Here is a 24,869-nt window from a genome sequence, read left to right as displayed (position 1 = left end):
AAGTCAATCCAAGTTATCTAAAGCTCCCTGTGACAGCAGAGTTCAGGCTCAGGAAAGTATTACTAGGGTGGAAGTTTCAAATGCAGAGCTAATATAAGACAGGGTTTATTATCCAGCTAAGTTAGACTATTTTCATCATCAGAAGATTGCACAATATGATGGACTTTTCTGACCATAGAGGACTATCTACAAATGTGTGGAAAGGTTTGCAATATGGCTCTGATGACACTCAAACTTTTGGGGTATATGAAGGCATCCAATGAAAGCCTTTCTCCCTTCCCTCCAACCCTCCCAAATTCTACCATTTCTACATATAACATGTTTTACCTTCTATCTTTGCAGCAATACCTTTCAGATGGGGTTCCAGGACGGGTATGCTAACAATTAAAATTTTTAGTTGTGACCATTTATTTGCATTTTGGAAACTGACCAAATACTACAACAAATCAGGGCTTGGCTGATTGTCTACACTTAAAAAAGTGATGAAGAAACATTAGTGATGCATATTAAATCCAAATCTTGTATACTTTTTTTTTTTTTAACAAGATACAATTGTTAAACATTTATTAGCACACCCCTTGTTGTGCTAATAAGGAAGGGGTGGGGGAGGTGAGAGGCCTGCTTCATAATTAGAAACTCTGGGGATAGAGAAATCACCTACCCTGATGAATGGTCTTTAGCAGATCTTCAGCTTTGAGATCATCATAGCAATTCACTTCAAACCCCAGATTTGAAAGCCTTGGGATAGAGTAAGGGAAATGTTAAAGACAGTCCAATTGAATCCAAACACCATCCAGGTCCTATACATTTCAGACTTTCCAGCCTCAACTCATGCAAGCTTCATTCCTACTTCATCCCTATTCCCCTGGTCTTTAATCTGGTCTTGCTCAATTCTTACCTTTTCTTTGAACACATCATCCTCAGGTCCAATCTAGGGTGCCACTTTCTCCATGAAGTCTTCCCAGCTTAAAGGAATGCCAATCTCTTTGGACTTTTCTTCCCATTATAAACTAACACAACTCAATAAAATCACTCCACTCCACTCTATTTTGTACTTGCTGCTCTATTTAGTTTCAAAATACCTCTGTTCAGTGTTACCCCTGGTGTCTGGTCCTCTCCCCACCCTGTTTTCTTGGCTTCTTTTGTGTGTTGTATCTATAAAGGCAAGTTTTTTCTTTCTTTTTATTAATTGTAGCTCTAGGCTCAGGGTCTGGCACAGAGCAGGTGTCTGCTCAATATGAGCTTATATACATAGAAAGTGTTGAGGCCATAAATATATATGCACACCTATAATATAGAATATAACATACAATATATAAAAATGCATATATAACACATACTATGACATATACAAATATATTTATGTTATATATAATATACAAATATATATACATACATCCAAATTTACATACACATATATAATTTTACATAGAGAAATTGCCAAATTAGTTTATCTTACATAGGAAATGCTACACATGCTTCCATCACTCAATAAACATTAATTTATCCCCTACTATGTGCCAAAGAGTGAGGCTATAAAGATCACAGCAGAAGAAAAGACAAACAACTAAGGGAAATAAGAAAGGTGTCCTATAGAAGATGATGTCTGAGCCAAGTCTTAATGGTCTTGGTTAATCTAAACCAACTGGAGAATCTATTTCTCTAGAAGTAAACAGTAGGGAAAGGAAATGAGAATTTCAAAGGACACTTTTGTCTGTGGCCAACAAAAGCATCTCCTGGGTACTATTTTTTTTTTCTGTTTGTTTAAAAAATATATAGAATAGATAAAAGACAAACAGAAAAGGAAAATAAAATCAAACTAAAGAGAACATTATGTACCTAGTAGAACATTAGAGAAGATTCAAAATACAGAACAATAAATTTCTAGGTCAAGAAAAGATATAAGGGGCAGCTAGGTGGCACAGCGTATAGAGCACTAGACCTGAAGTTAGGAGGCCCTGAGTTCAAATCTGACCTCAGATATTTAACACTTCTTAGCTGTGCAATCCTAGGCAAGTCACTTAACCCCAACTGCCTCAGCAAAAAAACGAAACAAACAAAAGATATATAATAATAGAAGAAATTATATTCATGAGTGTCCATCTTTTCTTTGCTTCCTTGTAGGTTGTTCTTTTGTCCTCTGCTGTATACTTTTTTAACTTTAATTTTTTCCCAATTTACCCCCACCAGCCCAAGCAGGCTATATATATGCAGATACACACATACTCACACACACTCACACAACATATAAATTCACACCTATCCACAGACCCACACATATACATATATTTACATACACACATACATAGAACAACAAGTATACAAATCTATATATACTCAGACACACATATATACAAATTCATTTACCCATGTGTAAACATGCATCTAAAATAATATTAGCATGGCTGACATATTGTAGATTTCTTTCTTAATTGAATCTTTAAGTTTGACTTTGTTTAAGATCAATGATTACAAGCTGTACTTTTTTTTTTCCTAATAAATTCTACTCCTGATCCTTGTTGTGTTTGTGTTTATCTTTTCTTTTCTATTCCTGCTAACTCTTCCACTTTAATTCTGCTCCTTAACTTGCCTTGCTATTACTTAACCTCCTTCCACTCATAGGTCCTTTCCTTGTTTCCTTCCCCCATCTTTTGCTTCCCTTTCCATCCAACCTTCCCCTCAATTTCTTTATAGATTTTGGAGTTTGCTATATACCCTTCATGATATATATGTAGTGTTGCCTACTTAACCCATTTCTTAATGTGACTAGGTTTTCAGAACTATGAGCTTTCCTACTTCCTCTAATACTTCTAACTATTCTTCCTTTGTACCTTATTTGTACATTTTCCTAAACAGTTTTACTTTTTAGAGTCAAATACTTAACTCTGCTTCAATATTTGAACTACCCAATTGCTGATGTCAATCTTAAACATATGACATGCATTTCCATGTAAAAAACATAAACATAAACAATTTGTCCATGTTAAGTTTTCTATTGCATTAGGGTTGGTTGAAAGAAAGTCCTGAAAATATGCAAATTCATTTTTTTTTCATTCAGTATTATGGATAATTTTGTTGGATATATTTTTGGTCACAGATTCTTTTGATCGCTGGTATATGATTTCCAGGACCTGGGATCTTTTATTGTAGCTGTTAATAAGTCCTGTGCAATTCTAATTGTAATTCCAGCATATTTGAATTTTTTTTCCTTGTTTCTTTTTCTATTTCTACTTGTCCCTCCAGGACAATTTTCTTGGATTATTTCTTATGTTAATGTGTCAAGGTTCTTTTTTGGTCAAAGCTATCAGGTAGTCCAATTATTCTTATGTTTTCCCAGGAGACTATTTGAAAATCCTTTTCATTTCAACAGAAAGGGAGAAAGCCAAAATGTTCCAAGTCACAATTCCTCCCCTATTATGAATTCTCATTCACAGCATCTGCTACCCTTCCTTCATCTGATCCTTGAGAAGTCAGTGGAGCATTGAGGTATAATGGTTTTTATCTTTTCCTATGTAAACATGGGTACTTCCCAACCACATTTGAACTTCAGTTTCTTTAACTGTAATATTGTAGAGGTAGACTAAATGTCCTTAAAGTCTCTTCCACTTTGAAATCTATAATTCTATGATCTTTTTCACCAGAAAGAGTTCATCTTCTCTCTGGACTTCTTATCTGATTATCACTTACAAATTTGATAAGCCATTCATTTAAACATACCAACTTGTTTCTGATAGATGATAGGAAAGATGAATAAAACTACCTTAGTTTAAGATTATCTCTGTCAGCTCTGGTGCCACGCCTATCTGGCAAAGTCAAGTGCCAGAAGAACCGCTCGTGATTGAAGATCAAAGCTACACCTCTCCTCTTGTAATTCATTTTATACTTTTCTGCTGGATCAAATAATTCACTGTTCACAGAAAGTCAAAGATAAGAAATTTGAGTCAGTCATCAGGTACCTGAACCAAGTAATATCAATTAATCAATCAATAAACAGAATTAAGCATTTTATATGCCCAGGACTGTGCTAGGTAGTGGGTAAACAGAAAATGGAGAATATGGGAATAGGGGCTGAATCTGTGAATTCCTTATTCCTGGGAAACTACAGGATAAGGAAATACACTGTTCACTAATTTAGGTCAGCACCTTCTTTCCAATTTGTAATTTTAGAGCAAGAAGACTTAAACTGAGATGAACTTTAAAAAGAAAAATGTTGATAATAATTCCAAAATAAGTGGTGGAGTTGTGAATTTATTCAACCACTCCACAGAGCAATTTGGAACAATGTTCAAACATCTACAAAACTGCCTACCATTTGATTCAGCAATACCACTATTGGGTCTGTATCCCAAATAGAGAAAAATAAGAAGGAAAAAAAGCTATCTGTTCAAAAATATTTATATAGCAGCTGTTTTTTATGATGGTAAGAACTGGAAATCTAGGGAATGCCCATCACTTAGGGACTGGCTGAACAAATTATGATATATAATTGTAATGGAATATTAATTGTACTTTAAGAAATGGATAATTTCAAAAAACTTGAAATCTTACATGACCTGATATAAAGAAAAGTAAGCAAAACATTGTACACAATAACACTAATACTGCACAATGAAGAACTGTGATTGACTTAGCTCTTCTCAGTAATACAGTATCCAAGATTATCCTAAAGGACTCATGATGAAAAATGTCATCTGCTTCCAAAGAAAGAACAGCTGCTGTTTGAATATAGACTAAAGCATACTTTCTCTCCCTTTCCTTTTTTCTTGTTAGAGTTTTCTTGCACAAAACAACAAATATGGAAATGTTTTATATGATTGTACATAATTGGATTTCTTAGTATCAGGGGATAAAAGTAGGGATAGGGGAAAGGGAAGAATACAATTTGAAACTCAAAATTTTTTAAAATTGTTTTTATATGTAATTGGGAGGAGAGGGGAATATCATGTAAAATATATATAATTTACTTCCTTTGCACTCCTATTTTATTTTAAAATAGGATTCTGTGAAAGGATCCATTGGCTTCATCAGACTACCAGAAGGATCCAGAACACACAAAAAAATGGTTTAAAATTCTTACATTTAACTTTTCTATACTGTTTAAAAACTCAGCACCTCTTACCCATCTTTCCTCTTTCTCTGCCATAGTACAGCAGAACTGTGCCACAAAAGACTGAGATCAATTTTTAATTCTTATCCTTCTTCATGACCGCCAAGGTCAAAGTATTAGGCCTGCATCTGATGCAGGGGTTCTTAATATAAGGTTGATGAATTTTTAAAATATGTCATAATTATGTTTCAATATGACTGTTTTCCTCTGTATCCTTACGTATTTCATTTTAAGGACTGCTAGGAGGCACAGTTGATAAAGTATCAGGCCTAGAGTCACAAAGATTTATTTTTGTGAGTTCAAGTATTACTTTAGATACACACTGACTATGTAAGCCTGGCAAATCATTTGACCCTATTTACCTATTCTCATCTATAAATTATATTCTCATTTATAAATTTAATTGAAAAAAGAAATGGCAAACCACTCATGTAGCTTTGCCAAGAAAACCTTAAATGAAGTCACAGAATGTGAGATATAATTTAAAAACAACTGAACACAAAATGATTAAAATCTTTTTCATTTTCTCATTCTGAAACAGGATTCTTTATAGATTCAATCATGGCCAACTGAGTAGCACAGTGGTTAGATCATGGGCTTGGAGTCAGGAAGATCAGTTGTTAAATCTGATCTCATGTAATTATTAGCCATGTGACTCCAGACAAGTCACTTATTTAACCTTTCTATACCGCAGTTTCATCATCTGTAAAGTGATAATAATAGCACCTACCTCCTTGGGCTGTGGTGAGGATAACATGAAATAATGTTTGTAATATTGATAAGGTGATATCTTATAAATATCTTTTATTCATTGGTTCTTGTTCTGCTCTCTGAGAATAGAGAGAATTAAATCTAGTCTGTCTTCCACATGACAACCCTTGACCTCCCTCACCTCAGTTTCTTCTTTTGTAAAATGGAGGGATGATTTCTTCTAGCACCACACTTAGGACAACATTGTTCTTTCTTCTTCAGGCTAACCACCCTTAGTACACCTTCCCTGACACATAGTTTTCCAGTCTTCTCATCTTCCCAGTACCTGTTACCTAGATATACTCTTGTTTGTCAGTGTCTTCCCATGGTGCCCTAATATAAACATGTTCTAAATACAGTCTAGTCGGATCAATTATTGTGAGACTATCCCCATCCCAAGATTGGGATGCCCAGGCTTTCTTCTCTCATAGGAGTCTGAATCAGGTTAGTTTTTCATCTGCCATAAGCTGATACAAACATCATCAATGGCTATCATCATCCCCAGACAGACCACAGATCAAAGAACTGGAAAGGCTCGGAAAGGCTACTGAGACCAAGCATCACATTTTACAGAAGAGTAAAATGAGGTAGAGGGTGGTTAACCAACTTGGCTAGGGCTATACAGTTAGAAAGTATCTGATGTGGGGTTTCATAATAACACTCTGAACACCTTCCAGTTCCTCTCAGTGCTCTCATTTCCAAGGAGTCAGCAGTATTATCATTCACCTATTCTATAACTAATCTATTTAATAAAACTTGATTCTACTTAGTTCCAAAGTCCCTTTATTGCTTTTATTCTCTAGGCTTTTTTAAAATCCTCCTTTCATTCTATCATTAGCACCAGCCATAGAATCTTTATTAGAAAAATACCTCCTACCTTTTAATTAAGGCATCCATTTCTGTCACATTTAGTACAGCACCTACTAAAAACAAAAACAAAAGTTTTTAAAATAGAAACACATCAGGAAATATTGAATGCCCTCTCTTCCACACCTACAAAAGCTTGTGTCTTCTTCAAAAGTGATCTTTAAAAATCTAAATTTTCTGGTTTGGTACATGTTACATATGCCAACTTTGGTATTGTTTGGTTTACAAGGCTTTGCAATTTTATCAGCCTTTGGGAGGGATGCTTGACTCTTTTATGTGTTTTAAGTACAGAATGATTTTTTTTTAAACATTTCATTTCAAGGCAAGTTGCTCACTTCAGGGGATACAAGAAAGAGGGTGAAAGAACTCTGGGAGATGACTATGAACCACTACATAGAATTCCCAATCCCTCTATTTTTGTTCGCCTGAATTTTTGATTTCTTTCACAGGTTAACTGTATACTATTTCAAAGTCCGATTCTTTTTGTACAGCAAAATAACTGTATGGACATGTATACATACATTGTATTTAACTTATACTTTTAACATATTTAACATGTATTGGTTAACCTGCCATCTGAGGGAGAGGGTGGGGGTAAGGAGGAGAAAAACTGGAACAAAAGATTTTACAATTGTCAATTAAAATTACCCATGTATATATCTTGTAAATAAAAAGATGTAATAAAAAATAATAAAAATAAAAAACAAAGGATGAACAATAAAAAAAAAAAAGAATTCGTTTTTCTACATTTTTTTTTAGAATTGCTGTCCTTCTGAATCATAGGTAAAGCTCTGCCTGGGATCCAGCAAACACTTATTAAATACTTTATGAAGGAGAAAACTAGTCCTTGTTCCCAGAGCAGTAACTAACAATTTAAACTCCTGGAGCAAATTCATGGAGATTGAGGTGAAAGGAGCAGAAGTAGAAAGAAATCTTGAATCCTAAACTATAAAGTTAAAGACTCCAAGAAAGCCCCTGTTTTCACCCCTTTGCTGGGTTTACTGGGAGAATTAAGGAGAATGACTTGGAACCCCTCAGTAATTATGTGATAGGAAGGGGAGAGACTAGAAGAACTGACCTGATGGGAAGGATATTTTTGATGTCTCCACAATATAAGGAACAGTTGTCTCAGCATCTATCCCCAAGAGAAAAGTGGAGAGAAACTACTTCTCCCTGCCTTCCCTAAGGGAGCTCCAGCAGCTCCCAGGGATTTTTCTTTACTTTTATTTTCAAGAGTGAGAAGTAAATCTCCCACAAGCATAATAATCAGTTTGCACAGATATAGGGCTTTAAGGGTTGCGAAACATATTATAAAGATCATCTCATTTATTCTTAACAACTACCCTTAGAGGAGGGGCTAGAATTATTCTCACTTTACAGATGAGGAAATTGAAGCTGGGAAAGGTGAATTCACTTGCTCATACAAGATCTGAAAAAGAACAGAACTCCTGACTCCAAATCCAGCACTGTCCACTTTCTTCAAAGGACTCCCCCAACAAGGATTTGTTAAGGCCAGTATGCAATAGGAATACAAAGATGGAAGTGAGCCGCATTTGAAAGCAATTTTAGGAGAGAGAAATTATATAAAAATATATATGCTGAGAGAAAGCGAGTCGTTATGTAGCAGTAAAACACGAGGCAGCTTCTGGCGGAGGTGGAACGAAATATGAAAAGGATTCCGGCAGAAGATTTAGGGAGCCTAGTACACCCGACAGGGAACCCCAAAGGGCACAAGCGTGAAGAAACTTAGCTGGAGAATGGGAAGGATAGCTCATGGATTAAAAGGGAAAAACACCGTGGAGACTGTGCAATCCAAGCCAATCCAAACCCATTAAAAACGAAGGCTCAGAGGGACGTGAAGGAGTTTTAAGAAAGCAAGTCATTAAACCTCTTTTTCTAAACCCACGTTCTCCCACTCCAAATTGGGAGAAGTGGAGAGGGAAGAAGAAAAGCAGGGAGGGGAGGGGGGAGAGAAGAGGAAAAGGAAGAAGTGGGAGAAAAAAGAGAAAAGTGGGAAGAGAGGAGAAAAAGTCGGACGATAAGGGGGAGAGGGGAGGCAAGGAAAAGTGGTGAGGGAGGGGAAGGGGAGAAAAGGGAATAGTAAGAAAAGGAAAGAAAAGGGGAGGAGGAATAATGGAGGAAGAAAAAGGTAAAGGGGAGAGAGGGGAGAAAAGAGGAAAGAGAAAGTACAAAAAGGTTGGAAAAGGGGCATAGGGGACAGAAAAGGAACAAGGGGGAGGGGCTAGTGGAGCGCCCTTCCCCCTCCCACCTGGGGCCGAGAAGTCCCCGCCGCGAGGCTCCGCAGAGGTCATGGTGGCAGTCCGGGGGGCGCCCTCCGTAAGTCTCTGTCTCTTCCTGGCCGCTATTGTTGCCCCCGCCTCTTCCTCCGCTACCCAGTCGGCTTCCTTCTCCCTCTCTTCCTCCTCCTCCCAGCCCGCCCTACACTGGAGCAGAGTCCGCCCCTCCTTAACGGAAAGAGCAGCTCTGGGTGGACGCTGCCACACGCAGAGCTTCGGAAGCAGCTGGTCCCCAGCTCAAATTCTGCCCCAAATATGTCTTAGTTCTTGTTTTCCTAAGATCGTGTGCCTGAGTTTCCTTGTTTGTTAAATGGCCTAAAAAAGACTCCATTATCTCTCGGTTAGTCCCAGGTCCAAATGCGAAGACCTGTGGTCCAAATAGGCTCCTTCCCTTTCTTGGCAATCTCACATGTAAATCTAGGCAAACCTGCTTCTAGTTTTGAGTTAACTTTTTTTTTTTTTTTGGTTGTTGTTGTTTTTAATAAAATTTCTTTTTACTCGTGTTTTCCAGAGCTAAAGCCTGACAGACAGACTGTTCCCCGACTTTTCCCTCACCTTCCCCATGGGCTCAATCACAGGAAAACCCCATAACTGCTTCACACCAGGCACCAGGTGGTCCCAGAGCTGAGACAAACATTGCAGGACCTATGTTACAGTCCCAAACCCTGCTATGAATCAAACTGATCTCAATGTTGCTGTTATTTTTATAACTATATGTGTGGTGTTTTTCTTTTTTAAAATAATAATGGTTCCCTCTGGGAGCAAGCAGGTTTCTTGGGGAGGTTTTCTGGAGGCAGCTTTTGTTGCAGTTGAAAGTAATAATCACCTCAAAACGCAGCCAGATGATAAAAGTTCAGATCTTTTATTGCCTCCAATATAGCCCGGTTAGCTTAGAGGCCTCTCTCTCTGCTTGGTTCTAAGAGCTCTTGCAGCTTCGTCCTTTGCTTTTGCCTCTGCTTTCTTCAGCCTCCAGAGCCAGCACCAAATTGAATCTGTCTTGCCTCTGAGAGAGGGCTTCTGCCTCTCAATCTCCCAGAGTGCTCCTCTCCGACCCCAGTCAATGTTCCGAAGTAAAACTCCTCACTCAGAGAGGGCTTCTGCCTGAACTCACATTACAAGCTCCCCTCTCAATCTAAATTCAGCTGAACTCCCAACTGAGTCCGCTTCTTATATATCATCTCCCAAAGGTTGACTCCTCCTTCTGGAGGCACACCTAAGGGAGGTGTGAATTCACAAAGTTTGCTTTGTGAATCTTCCATACTTGTGAACTCCAATGAGTACTGGTGTGAACACAAGCATTGTATCAATTAGTTCTACTTAGTACCTTGTTTCAGGTTCTGGCCCAAAACATCTCCTTGTAAGATCAGATCAGTGATACTGAATCCTGTTAAATTAGATAATTATTGTCTCTATCAACTCTAATGACTTAACAGTTTGTAAAGATTCCAACATATATGTATTAAGATTTTGGCTTACAAAAGAAAGTCTCCTGGAGGAGGCCTCAGTACATGTTCCTCCAACAGAACAAAGTATTCTTTCTGATTATGACCATTATTAGCACCTTGTTTTTATTTTATTTTATTTCTTAGCATTAACTGTAGTTGTGATAACCCATGAGTGTTTTGGTATTTTCATACAGACTTGACAAAACAGTGATTTTTCTCACCCTCTCTTACCTATCTCCTTCCCCATCTTGAGAAAAAGGAGAAACCAACATCCACAGTCTATGTTGGCCACATCCAAAAATATCTGTCTCCTATGTCTGCCTATCAAGTGTCAATATCCCTTGTGCCACCTCTCCAAACTATTGCCTCTTCTCTCCCCTCCCTTGTTCCTTCGCTCTCCTTTTACCCTTCCTCTGCCTGTTCTCAGTAAGGATCACATTATCCAGGCGTGGGGATCACAAACTTAAAAACTCAATAATAGCTTTCAATATAACTGGGTTTTTTTTCATAATTCCTAATCATATTTTTCTGTGCCTTTCAAGAGAAGCCCATCCCACCCCACACCACCCAAGAGATTCCAAGTTTCACCAGCCTGCTTCCAAGGACCCAGGATACTAAGTTATATAGGTCTCTTTTCCCTTTCCACAAGGGACTAAATCAACCAAGCTTTCTATACATTTTCTTTCATTGCATATGTTTGGGGATGAAGGGAGGCAAAAATTGGCTTGACATATAGTAAATTCATACAGTATGCAAGGGCTCTTTCAGGAGAAGAATCAGAGATTCAGGTGAACCAATCCAAGGCTTGGTGTGAAGATGTGACTACTAAAAAGGGTAGTGATTTGGGGCCCTTTTACACAATTTAAAGCTTTCATTACAATCTCCCATTGCTTGCTACTTTATTCTGCCTATCTGTTCAACAGTTTGTGTACCTCTATGAGGGCAGTAACAGATTCTATGATTCTATTAATTCATGTACAACAAATGCAATGACCAGACAATAATTATTCAATTTTATATGAAGCTAGTTCTTTTTAATTGTTAAGTATTTTAAATAATATCCATTGACCTCACAATTACTCAGGTAGAAATTAGACAAATTTAGATTTTTTTTTAATTATGAATTTAGCATATGTGAATGAACTTATAATATGAATTTATAAGCATGAATATTTCAATGCATTATTGCTAAAAGAAAATGGTAAACTGTGAAGTTCTGTTCTGGCCAAAAACCCTGAGAATCTTCCTCTCCCAAAATGATTTTTTTTCCCTTTGAGTAAAAGAGGTCATTTTTTTCCTTATTTCTTACCTTGCCTTAGTCAGTGTTGCCTCAGACAAACTGAGACTTGGGAAAAACTGTTTTTTTTTAAAAAAAAGCTTTTTAGCTTTTTAAAAAGACCAAGGTCTCCTATTATATCAGGAAGCCATCTCCAGTCATCTTGATCTTGCCACTGGACTCAAGATGGTTCAAGAGGAGAGCGCGAAGCTAGTGATTTTGCACAGCCCTGCTGCACTTAAATCCAATTCACTTGCACATCTTGATACTGTTTTCCTGATGTCATTGATCCTCTTTAAGAACAAAGAACAAACAACAATAATGACCCTCTTTTAAACTTTTCTCATGTTCAGTAGGGTTTGATGCTTTGGGACCCCATTTATTTTTTTAACAAAGACACTGAAGTGGTTTACCATTTCCTTCTCTAGCTCATTTCACAGATGAAGAAACTGAGGCAAACAAGGTTAAGTGACTTGCCCACGGTCTTACAGCTGATGAGGTATGGTGGGTGTAGTTTGGCAAAGAGAAACTGAAGAATTAATAAAAAACTATTACCTGGGACAGGCAGGAAGAAGGCTGTGATAATTGAGATCAGTGTAGTTCCATGGTTCTACCCTCTGGGGGCAAAAAATCTAAGTTATATCAAGTTTCTGAGGTTAAATTTTCCATATAAGACAACTTGTGGATTCATTACTGCTCTCCTTTGGATCAGGCCACCACTGGCCCTCTGCCTTGTTAGAGTCTTTTATCTCTTCCCACATGCCATGTGGTATCTCTCCTAACTCCACTACCTTCTCAACCCCAGGGTACTAAGTCTCTTTCAGGATTTAGCCTACCAACTAAGACATAAGCCAGAATATAGGACATGCTTCAACCTCATGGAGTGTTCCTTTTCTATTGGGCAATTGTGAGTTCCACTGAGGAACCTGTCTTTTATATGCTTTCCCACTCTATTTTATATTTACCATTCCTGGTGTCTACTGTATTCCTTCCCTTCATTTTGTCTGTAATTTAGGATAGACAAATAAATAAACCTGCCTTTTTGACAAAGAGACTGGCCATTGTGAATTCTTCACATGACCAAACCCCAACTTTAGGTTTTCCTAAAGCACATCACCTGGTTCCACATTATTTGCTATATCAGACACATCACAGAAGACTGGATTTAAACTAAGATCTTTCAGATTCCAGGTGAAAGACTCCATCCATAGTACCAACTAGCCTCCAGTAGTTACATCTTCTCTTTGGTGGGTATTTTAAAATAGTCCCCCAAAGAAGTTATTTATAACAAGGAGAAAAACTCCATTAGGCAGCAGTATACCACTGATTGGAGGGCTAGCTCAAAAAAGGAGTTAATGTGTTGATGAAACAAAGTTAAGTCCTTTTATAGGGGAACTATAATCTTGGGGGTTTGATATCATAACTTGGCTTTTTTTTTTTTAATCACCTTAGATTCACTCATTTATTTGTATATACAGAAGATGGGAGGCTGTGTAATATAAATGAATATGGCAAGTGTAACATAAGTAATGTGAAAGCTAAGAATAACCTAGGATTGTTAAGATGAACTAAGGATACCAAGAAAGTTTTATTTGTTCTTAATATTTCATTTTTCCATATACATGCAAAGACAATTTTCATACTTAGCTTTACAAAATCGTATGTGTTGTGTCCTGCTTTCTAGAGCCCCCAAGTTAGGGTGACAAAACATACTGTTTTCTAGAACCCCCATGTTGGGGTGACTGAAATATACCTTCCTAGTGGAGAAGTGATGAGGTGGGACTCCTGAGGATGGTAGGAAAATGGAGTGTGTTTATTATAAGGACTTTCCTCTTTTTTATACCCTCATGCCCTTATGTAACAAAAACACTGGGTATGCGCCCAGTATATACTGTGCACGTGGGACCTCATAAACAACTTGCTATTGTATGTAGTTTGTCACCTGGTATCACTCTGCTTCAATCACAACTCAGGTTGTCACCGTCCCCTGACTTCTTATGAAAGCTGAGGGGAGATAGGGAGCTGAACCAGACATTGTTAGCAGGTTTCCTCTGGGCTGAAGGGTCTTATACCTCATCCAGAGTTTTTCCACTGTCTGTGACCCTCTATGCTTATGTTCCAAATTTTCCTCTTCCTCTCCCTCCCTCATCCCCAATATAGCAAGCAATCTCATACAGTTTAAATGCAATTGTTCTAAACATATTTCCAAATGAATGGATGCCCATCAATTGGAGAATGGTTGAGTAAATTGTGGTATATGAACGTTATGGAATATTATTGTTCTGTAAGGAATGACCAGCAGGATGAATACAGAGAGGTCTGGAGAGACTTACATGAACTGATGCTAAGTGAAGTGAATAGAACCAAGAGAACATCATACAAAGAAACCACAAGATTATACAAAGATCTATTCTGATGGATGAGGCTCTTCAACAGCAAGTGACTCAAGGCCAACTCTAATGCTCTTGTGAAAGCCATCTATACCCAGAAAGAGGACTGTGGGGACTGAGTATGGATCACTTTTTTGTGTGTTGTGTGCTTGCATTTTGTTCTCTCATTGTTTTTCCTTTTGAATATGATTTTTCTTGTTCAGCATGATAATTGTGGAAATATGTATAGAAGAATTGCATATGTTTAATTTATATTGGATTACTTGCTGTCTAAGGGAGGGGTGGGAGAAAGAAAAAATTTTGGAATACAAAGATGAATATTGAAAATTAACTATACACGTTTTTAAAATAAAAAAGAAAAGAAAAAAAGGCCTACTTACAAAAATCACTAACATAAATATTTTCTAAAATCACATCGAAGGAACACTTGTCCTAGAAATTGTTCCTTGAACTCAGATAATCAAATTGCCATTTTGACTAACTTTTTGAAGGATCCTACGACTAGGCTACTGTCTGATTTTTTTTTTTTTTTTTACAGCTTTGTTATTTCTAACATGACTTAAAGTCAAAATTACAAAAGCTTTCTTCCCACTGACCATAAGAATCAGTTACCCATGCTATTTGGCCCACTTGCTTTGGAAGAATAAAGCTTTGACTTAAGGAGAATTCTGTTCAAGTAGTTTTCATTCTGACTCCAAATCAAAAGCTCTCTGGCAGCAACAAGGTTTCTCAAAAAATCTGTAAGCTTATAATACCATCTCCAAATAACATTATTATGTTATTGACTGGCAAGCTAAGTTCCAAAAGGGATTTAGAGAGGAAGTGGGGGGACAAATGCTGATCTTAGAAGTAGAAATGGGACAGTCAGTTTAGGCTTTTCACTACTGTTACTCATTAGCTCCCAGATGTCACTGATATGTTCATTTTATGGCTTACAGGTGAAGTTAGAGAAAGATTAGGTTAAGTATCTCACTCCAAGCTCAAAATTAAAAGCTAAAATAGATTTAATCAAAAGAGAAAAACAGAGAAACTACACTATGCATCATCTACATCATTCAGTACTGTTTTAGACTTTTAAAAATAACAACAATATGAAATACCTGAGAGTATACCCTCCAAACAAACCCAGGAGCTATATGAAAACCACAAAACATTTTTTATACAAATACAGATCGAAATAATATGAGATCATGATTACTACCCTTGCTTTTTTTGTTGTAATAAATTCTACTCCTGACCTTTATCTTTGTATCTCTCATTTTTATAGCATTTCCTAAAAGCAACATATTTGTTGAATACAAAATTTTAATCTGCTGTCAATTTCCATTTTATGGGTAAATTAACCCCATTCACATTCTAATGTATATTAGTTGTGTATTTTCTCTTTCCTAGTTTTCTTCACTATCATCCTCATCCCATTCCTATCTCTCCTTACTCTTCTGCTTTACTTCTATAAAGTACCTTGACCTACTTAACCTACTCTCAGTTCCAAGAGTTCCTCCCTTCTCTTTACCCCCCCCCCATCCCCTTCTTTATGAATTTAGAAAACTTTTATACATTCAATACATACATACATATATAGGAAGCGAGAAGGAGAGGGGGAGAAGAAGGAAAGGAGGAAGAGAGAGAAGAAAAGAGGGAAAGGGGAAGGACAGAAGGAGAAGGGGGAGAGAGGGAAAGGGAAAGGGAGAGGAAGTTTCCTCTTTAATTCCCAAATATGATTCCAGAACTACCTATCTTTGCCACACTAGCTGTTTCTGTTTCATTTTTTCCTTTTATGCCACATTTGTATGTGATAATTATTCTCCCTAGTTTTTTTCTTTGAATTACATCATCCTAAGTTCAACCCAAGCTTTTTTTAACTATCCAAATAATGAAATACACAAATATTTTCGCATGAGAAATAAACAATTGACATTTTTGAGTCCTTTATAAGTGATCTTTAATGTTTACCTTATATTTCTCCTGAATGTTGTATTTCAAATTTTTCCTTAAGTTCTGTTATTTTTGTCACAGATAACCTAAAAGTGTTTTAATTTGTTAAATATCCTTTTTCCTCCATTCAAGACTATATTTAACTCTGCTAGATAAATTGTCTTTGGTCTTATCCTAGATTTTTTGCTCTACAAAATATAGTACTCGAAGATCTCTGGTCCTTCAACTTAGTAGCTGTTAGGTCTTGTTTAACTCTTACTATAACTCCAAGATATTTAAACTGCTTTTTTTTTTTCTTGTTGCTTCCAATATTTTCTCCTTAACCTGGGAACTTTAAAACTCAGCTATCCCTCTAAGATTTCCCACTGAGATCTCTTTCAGGTTTTGATTCATGGATTTTTCTTCTATTTCTGCTTTGTTTTCTTGATCTAGAAGGTCTAATAATTTCTTATGCCCTTATATCAAGACACATTTTTTTTTATCACAATTCTGTCCAGGTCAATTGTTTTTCAGATGAAATGTTTCACATTCTCTTCTATTTTTCTCAAGTTTGATTTGTGAATGCCATAACATAGTCTATTTGGAGGACCTATGTAGTGGACCATTTTTTTTTTTTTTTTAAACAAGACCCCACTGACCCTACTATATTAATCCTTTTTGTTTACAAATATTAAATATTAAAACTTCCTTGCTAATAATCTTCCAAGGCCTACACCCAGTAAAATTTTGATAAAAAAAAATATAAAATGAAACCAGCAGATTTTGCTTCTAATTCCGAAAGAGCAGTTTTGAAAATGGTTGCCTGTATCCCTGAACTAGTATGTAACTGCTCCAGTATAATCCTCGCTGTTTAAAGGATAACACTCAGAGTGTGAGTATAGAGTCTATCTTCTCTTAGATTCAGTCTCATTATTTTTGCTGTGGAAAAATTCATTTACATTGGCAGTATACTTTTCAGGAAGGTATACACTGATAATAAGGTTGACAAGCACATTGCCAGACCTAGCTCAGTGGAAGGCTCTAAAGTAAAGTGTGGGAGAGGATAGCTAACAATTTATATATAACAATTTACTAATTACAGATAAACAAAGATCAATTCTCTGCTGCTTGTGCTACTTTTGGCCTAATAATTAACACCAAGAAAACATGGTGCTCCATCAGCCAACACTATACCATCCATATGTGGAACCATCAGTTAGTTATATAGCAAATAGTAAAGTTTTGAATGCCGTGGATAATTCATTTTGGCACATTTCCAGGGAAATCCACTTTGATAATGAGATTGATACATGCCTTGCCAGAGCTAGCTTAGTGTTTGAAAGGCTCCAAAGGAAAGAGTGGGAGACGAGGTATTATATTGACTTCCAAACTGAAGGTCCAGAAACTTTGTGCTGTCCCTATTGTTGTTTGCCTGTGAAATCTGGACAGTATAGAAGTGCCATGCTAGGAAACTAAATCATTTCCATTTGAATTGTCTTAGCAAGATTCTGATGGTCTCCTGGCAGGATAAGATACCAGAATCTACTGCAGAAAGTCCATTGGGCTGACCTCATGGTTTGAATGCCAAATGTACACTTGCCAAAAAGACTACTTTATGGAGAACTCATAAAGGGCAAGCGCTCATAAGGTGTTCAGAATAAACAATACAAGGACATTCTCAAGGATTCTCTTAACAACTTGAGAATTGATTGTATGACATTGGAGACAGGACTGTGCTGCATAGAGTTTTCTCATAAGATAAAGTGCTGTGCAAAATGAACAAAGCAGAAGTGAAGCCACCAGTATGATAGCTCTTTGTGTATAATTTCAAATTGCTCTCCAGAATGGTTGTATCATTTCACAACTCCACTAACAAAGCATTATGTTCCAGTTTTCCCTCTTCCCCTTCGATATTTATCATTTTTTTCCTGTCACCTTAGTCAGTGTGAAATGGTATCTCAGAGTTATCTTAATTTGCATTTCTCTAATGAATAGTGATTTAGAAAAATTTTTTCATATGATTAGAAATTATTTTAATTTCATCATCTGAAAATTACCTATTCATATTCTTTCACCATTTATTTATTCATTATCAGGACATGAACTAGGGAATGGTTTGTACACACTAAATTGACTAATATAGTGATATCATTTTGGTCCTCTTCAAGAATGAAGGACAGGGGCAGCTAGATGGTGCAGTGAATAGAGCACCAGCCTTGAAATCAGGAAAACCTGAGTTCAAATCTGGCCTTAGGCACCTAACATTTCCCAGCTATGTGACCCTGGGCAAGTCACTTAACCCCAATTGCCTCAGCAAATAATAGTAATAATAATAATGATGATGATGATGAAGGACAACCCTTTGGGGGATTTGTTCAAAGACATGAAAATGAAACAAATGGAAAAGAACTACATTGCTACATCATTCAATATGAAATCAGCTAATGTGATAACTTACAAAACAAAATCATTCAGATGCAAAGCATCTGAAAGCTTGTCACTACTTGAGTTCTATAAATGTTACATATGCAATGATGAATTTCCCACTTTGAGGAGACATACTTTTTTGAAAAAATTGACTGTGCTCCAGAATGACTGACACAAACATGGAAAAGTAGTTGTGAATATTAGCATCATCAATACCAACTAATATCATATACCCTCACCAAGAGAAGCAGTTACAACTTTTAGGGTGAGTTAATTAAATGTCTGACCAAATATAGTAGGCTAATTTTTAAGTTAATGATTTTGTATGGTCCATGAATGATATTATAAATATCCAACTGGCCCAAAGGTTCCCTACCTCTGCCTTAGATCAATGGTTCTCAAAATGTAGGCCACCACAGATTGGACTATTAAGGTCTATACTAAAACATTTTTTGTTTTGGCATGAATTAGTCACTAGAGCTCCATCAATGCCTTAAAAAGAAGCATCACTGTTCTTGTGTTCCCCTCATTTTTTTAGGGAAATGAGATGCTGGAAAAGGAAATGGATAATCCATTAAAAAAAAAAAAAGAATTTTTGGCCCCATTAAAATGATTCATGGATCAATGGAATTCACCTTTGTTAGAACAGACATCACTAAAATGCACCAAAGACACTTGATAAGGGATAAATGACAACAGAGATATATTTGACAGTGACTATTTCCCAAGGGTTTTTATGGAACAACTTTTAAGATTTATGTGAAACATGAACAATTTTTACAGTCAATTAGAGATTTATAACATTTCTCATGTAACCTTGAGACTTCCTTTCCTACTTTCTATTATCAAAATAGCAAAGGAAAAAAATAATGGCAAAACAAACTTTTGTTAAAACTAAAATTAGTCTGAACTTAAAATAAAAAAAAAATTTAATAGAAATACATGAAACCAAAAACCTTATACCTAAGAGTTTAAAATGTGGCTTTATATAAGTATGTTATTATAAGCAATTAATCATTAAATCCACCGGAATCCATTCTTTTTCCAAACTAGACATTTAGACAACATTCAAAGTACATTTAGAAAAAAAAAGACATTTACATTGAACAGTTTTTAAAAGTAATTCAACAGATGTGAGTGGCTGTGCTTCACGTTCTTGTTAGATAAAGTGTTACTCTTGAATGCATCCGTGAGTAGATACTGCTTAGACTTGCAATTACGGTGTACCTCTTTACATTTTCAATCTTACAAGAGAAGCAGATATGTATTCGATATATGAAAACCTTGTCCCTGCGCCTAAATGTGCTCTTACTATGCCACGATTTGGTTGATATGCTAAATATATTGTAAAAGAGAACAGATGATATACAATTAATTAAAAAACAAAACATTTCGATCTTTCATAGCATCAAAATGCAAACATTTAAGATTTTAAAGCAAACTAATCTTTTTCCAAAGTAAGATTTTTCTCTTTTTTTATTAGCCTACATTATAATGAACTTTAAAATTTGACCTATTTTTTCAAGGAGGAGATATAGTTGCAAAAAAAAAAAATATATATATATATATATATATATATATTCTACAGTTACCTGTTTCTGTCTTTCTAAAGTTTCAATCTGTTTCAGTTACTCCCAATCTTGCTTTTAAGTCACAGTAGTTTGGCACAATAAGGCAATAATGGTAAAATACATGAAAGCAATAATATGTTTTTAAAAGAGGACATTTCAAATCTGAGGGTATGTGGATGAAAATAACTTACATTTACATAGTGCTTTAATGGTTTACAGAGCACTTTCCTCACAAAAACTTCATGAAGGTGGCACTAGAAATATTATCCTCATTTGAGAGGTGAGGAAACTAAGGCTAAGAAGGTAAAATAATTTGCTCACAGTCACATAATCTGTTTAAGTCCAGTGCCTCCTGGCTCCACATTTAGTGTTCTCTCTACTGTAACAGCCTCTCTTCAAACACCTAGGTTTTAAGGGCAAAAGAAACAAAAAACCCCACCAAACCAAAAAATCCTTTCAGGTTCTTCTAAAAAGGCCACTGAGAAAAAACAGGCAGTTTCACCTGATTTTGGCACGCTGGATTTCTGTCAGCAACGGGGCTCCTCTTTAGTTGTAGGTACTAATAGTGAGAGTACTCTTTTAAAGGTCAATTTTCTCTTCAAAGCGGCATTTACAGGCAGCTCTCTGGCTGTCCAGGTATGGCTTACAACCTAAGTGTATAACACCATCAAATAAGAGCTCCATTGTGGATTCACAAGCTGTAGAAGAAGCAAATACCATCACTGCAGGATAGGCTAGCAGAGCCTTTTCATTTATACACACACTATCTAGCACTGTAACACAGTAATCCAGGTATGCTTTTAAAAGCTGTATCAGATCTATCTAAATAAATAATGGCATGATTCATTTTGATTTTAATCTATGTCCCTTCTCCTTATTTGTATATTCCCATATCCCTGAATCATCAAGTCTATGTGCTGATCTAGTCATAAAATTCACAGATGATGCAAAAGCCATTTTCAGCAAAACCCTTGTTTGTTAGTCAGTATTTGTCCCACTTTTTCCTATTAAAAATGTAAAAAATGAATGAAGGTTGTATGACACTGTTAAAGCTATACGTCCACGTAAAAAGTTTTTGACATTAAGAGTGAATAAAGCCAGAAAGGAAAACAACAATGAATTCTGCACATAATGGCTTTTAAATGATAACATGTAAGATAAAATGTTTATAAGGTATAGTAAGAAAGTTTTCTTTTAAGTAATTCTGATTTTTGTTGAAACATTTCATTCTAACAAGAATCAAAATTTGCTCTGCAAGTTTTTAATTAAGTTAAATACTCATTAAAGAATATGAAGAACTTACATAATCATTGCTATGTGACAAAAGATATAGTAAAGAAAAAAAAAGCAATTTAAAAATTGCTTTCTATTTCCAAATTCTAATAAAGTAGAAATGAGGGAAAAAATATGGATTTTTCAATGATTTTCTTAAATCATTCTTAAATGTATATTCTTTACATTATTTAACAAAACAATTTTTTAAAATAATGATTTGTGCCAGGTGACCTTCATGGTATATATCATAGGTATGTATAGACTGTGTCATTAGACATGCACCTTAATAAAGCCTCTACGAGGCCAGATTATCTCAGTCAAGCATGAAAATCAGTCTTATCCATTAAAGCTGGAGTAGGGAACCTTTTTTTTTTTTTTTCTGTCAAAGGTCATCTGTATACTTATAACATCATTTGTGAGGACTATAAAAATTATCAATTTATAGAACTTAAGCAATGGTATACTTGGCTTTTAGTTCATTGTTGCCCATGACTGATTATGCAAGCAAATGATTTTGAGGGCCTTGTATGGCCTCACACCTGTATTAATCACATTCTGTCAATACTTCCCAGAGGAGCTTCCTTACTTCCCCAAAAACAAAAAGTTTGCCAGGCAGGCAACTTGCTTGAAAGGGAACAGGATTGAAATCTGCTCAAAGTAGGAATTTAACTATGGGCAACTAAGATTTATTACAGGAACGGCAAAGAATGAGTTTCAGATGAATTTCCTTTCCCTGTTCTCCCAGTTGCCCACTTCCCTCCCCTATCTCCACCTCTTTTGTTTTTGTTTCAGGTAAGTACTTTTAATACACCCTGACCTTCCTGCTTTTACTATGGAAGTTAACAAAACTATATAGAATAGTAGGCATGTAATGAAATGAGCTACTCTCACTGGTACTGGAAAGTGATTAATGATATGTGTCATTAAAATGATTAACTCAAGACTGCAAATGACCATCAGCATCACTGTGAAAGCATATGAAAATGGATGGCACTGGCAGACTGTGGCAGGTATGAATTCCATTGAATCCAAGGGGTTTGTCAGTCTTTCCCACCTCTAAAAATGGGTCCAGCAAATCAGGGTCAAAGGAAGCTGAGATGTGCTGGGATATCCCATAATGGGCATCATCAGCTTTGAAACCATAAAAGGCACTTAGTCCTAAAACTGAAGAAGAAAACCACATAAACTTTATACACTGCCTTTAGATCGTTAAAATAATGCAATAATTCAGAGCCCCTGTAATGAACCCTAATTAAGCCAACAAACAGTATGACAGTTAAAGAGTCAGTTTTATTTTTGTCTAAAGATTATGCCAGGCTCCTGATTAGAACAAAGAAATAGGATTAGAACATTTACAAAAAGAATAAAAATGAAATGAAAATCATAGCAATACTTTTTGATTTATTATAGGGAAATGATGTATACAGAATATTTTGCTTCATTTCATTTTTCCTTAAATCTTTAATAAGCTAATTTCATCACAACTGAATTAAAGAAACACAAACACACAGAGTCAGGGGGTACTTTCAAGATCCCTCATTTTAGGGTTGGTTTGTAGCAGTAGGAAAAGGGGGCAAGGGGAACACATTTGGCGAAGGACTTTTCCTGAACACTCCTAAAGTCTTCCTCCACAAAAGCTATCCAAAAAAAAAAAAAAAAAAAAAAAAAATCCCAAAACCCTCCAAACCTAAAAACCAATTCTCTCCCTCCACTCCCTACAAGACCATCCTTACCTTGCACATTCTGGGGTAGCCCCAGTGTTTTCTGTACTTCTTGGCAGATCTTGGAGAGACAATAATGAAACTGCTCATCACAGTCATTCTTGGTGCTGCCACAGGTTTCATAGCATCTGTCATGATGATTGCAGCACTTTGTTACTGAAGGGATGCCGATGTTAAGCTAGAAATGGAGTTTTCACAAAGATTAGTGTTTGATCAATAAAACTCCAGGCCTCTCTATCTGGAGGCCAGCACTCAGATGGTATGGCAAAATGAGAAAGACTGTTAAAATTGTCTTTCAGAATCTGTGTACATGGTTACTACAAGAACAGAATGTACACCATTCTCCACCACAGCTGTCTATGGTTCTGCCAATTCTCTCTGTTGTGTCCATCACACTTCTTGTGTCTCCAGGATACAATTCCCAAACATCTGCTCCCAACAGACTCCAATTTCCCTGAACCCCAACCTCACCATTCTCAACATAATCATCTACTGAAATCTAATAATATGGTTCCAGCCTTTCTAAAAAGTGGTTTGGAAACATATCCAAAAGGTCACAAAATAAGAAGTACCTCTGACTCAGGAAGAGCCACCACCCCTCCCCGAGGAGTCAAAGCAAACACAAAGGACCCATATGTACAAACATAAATCTGACAGTACTTTTTTTTTGGTAGCAAAAAGCTGAAAACAAAGCAGGTGCTGAAAAACTGGAAAATAGCTGATAAAATTATGATATATGATTGTAATTGAATATTTTCAATGAGTGAATGAATACCATTCCCCAAAATGGTAGCATTTTCAAATTTCTTGTTTTACTCTGTTGCAATGTTTATCTTTAGTCTACTGCTCAGCACTCCCAAAATGCTATTTTGAGATACAATGTTTTATCTATAGTTTTTTCTATGTAGTATTTTGTATATCACTAAGTTACACATTTAGGATATTAAGAAATAACATAGCTCAAACTGTGTTAAAATCATTAAGGGTGACAATATTCAATTATTATCAGCAATATAATGAAAAGGCTGATTAATTACTATAGCAACATATTTTAAAAATATGCTAAAACTTACAACTATACAGATGGTTAGCCAGTTGTCAAATAACTGGCCATTTTTATGTCGTTGGTCACAGCATTTAATGAGTAAAAACTAACACTTACGTGAACACCAAATACTGGAGAGCCACATCCATTTGGAGGTGCAGGTTTGTATCCATAGCGAGGGATAGGCTTAGATCCTATAAAATACAAACAACACCATTAGGTTTTAGTAACTTACTTGACAAGGACAAAATACAAGTGTGAATTCCTGGGGAACTAATGCTCCAGAAATATTAAAAATATGTGTATGTTATTTATTTTTAATTTTATTTTTGGAAGGCTTATTATAGTCCTTAAAATGGCTACTTGCATGCTTAGCCAAGTGAAAATCTATTTGGGGCTGATGAATCATTCCAAACTTCAGCCAAACTAAGCTATTTTATCTTTTCTCTATGCATTCTCACAAGCTGACCCCATGGTTCTCACTTCAACTTTTCAGAATCTCTCTTTTCCTTAAAGACTTAAAACTGAATTGGTAGTAATTTTTCCAGAAGTCTTCTCTCATCCTTTCAGGGGTTAAGGCTTCCTTAAATTAGCTTATATTTACTCTCTGGAGTTTCCCTTCATTCAAAGCTCCTTGAAAGCAGTATCTTTGTATACCTAGTACCTCGAATGTAGTAGGTGCTTAATAAGTCATTCAACACAAGTAATAAACACATAATCATCTACATGCCTTTTAGGTCTACACTTCCACTCTGTGAAATCCATGCTTTCCTTCGTGAAATCA

The 24,869-nt window shown here is 36.1% G+C and overlaps 1 protein-coding gene across 5 annotated transcripts in view; it reads right to left on the bottom strand.

Moving 5' to 3' along the window:
* Nucleotides 1–24,869, bottom strand: part of LOC127541990 (caspase-6-like) — a 50,698-nt gene that overhangs the window by 17,839 nt on the left and 7,990 nt on the right. For 2 of the 5 annotated variants that reach the window (XM_051967395.1, XM_051967393.1), the window contains exons 2-6: nucleotides 24,203–24,279; nucleotides 23,053–23,218; nucleotides 6,735–6,780; nucleotides 3,761–3,907; nucleotides 662–738 (exon numbers count right to left, since the gene is read on the bottom strand). In XM_051967395.1, the coding sequence (XP_051823355.1) occupies nucleotides 662–738; nucleotides 3,761–3,907; nucleotides 6,735–6,780; nucleotides 23,053–23,218; nucleotides 24,203–24,279 (513 nt within the window). Of the gene's footprint in view, nucleotides 1–661; nucleotides 739–3,760; nucleotides 3,908–6,734; nucleotides 6,781–8,993; nucleotides 10,381–23,052; nucleotides 23,219–24,202; nucleotides 24,280–24,869 lie in introns of those variants that run through there. The other 3 variants (XM_051967394.1, XM_051967397.1, XM_051967396.1) reach the window with 3 other exon arrangements.

This window comes from Antechinus flavipes, chromosome 6 (assembly GCF_016432865.1).
Source record: "Antechinus flavipes isolate AdamAnt ecotype Samford, QLD, Australia chromosome 6, AdamAnt_v2, whole genome shotgun sequence".
Classification (NCBI taxonomy): domain Eukaryota; kingdom Metazoa; phylum Chordata; class Mammalia; order Dasyuromorphia; family Dasyuridae; genus Antechinus; species Antechinus flavipes.
Note: the sequence above shows the minus strand (reverse complement) of the source record. Positions and strands in the feature narration are given on the sequence as shown.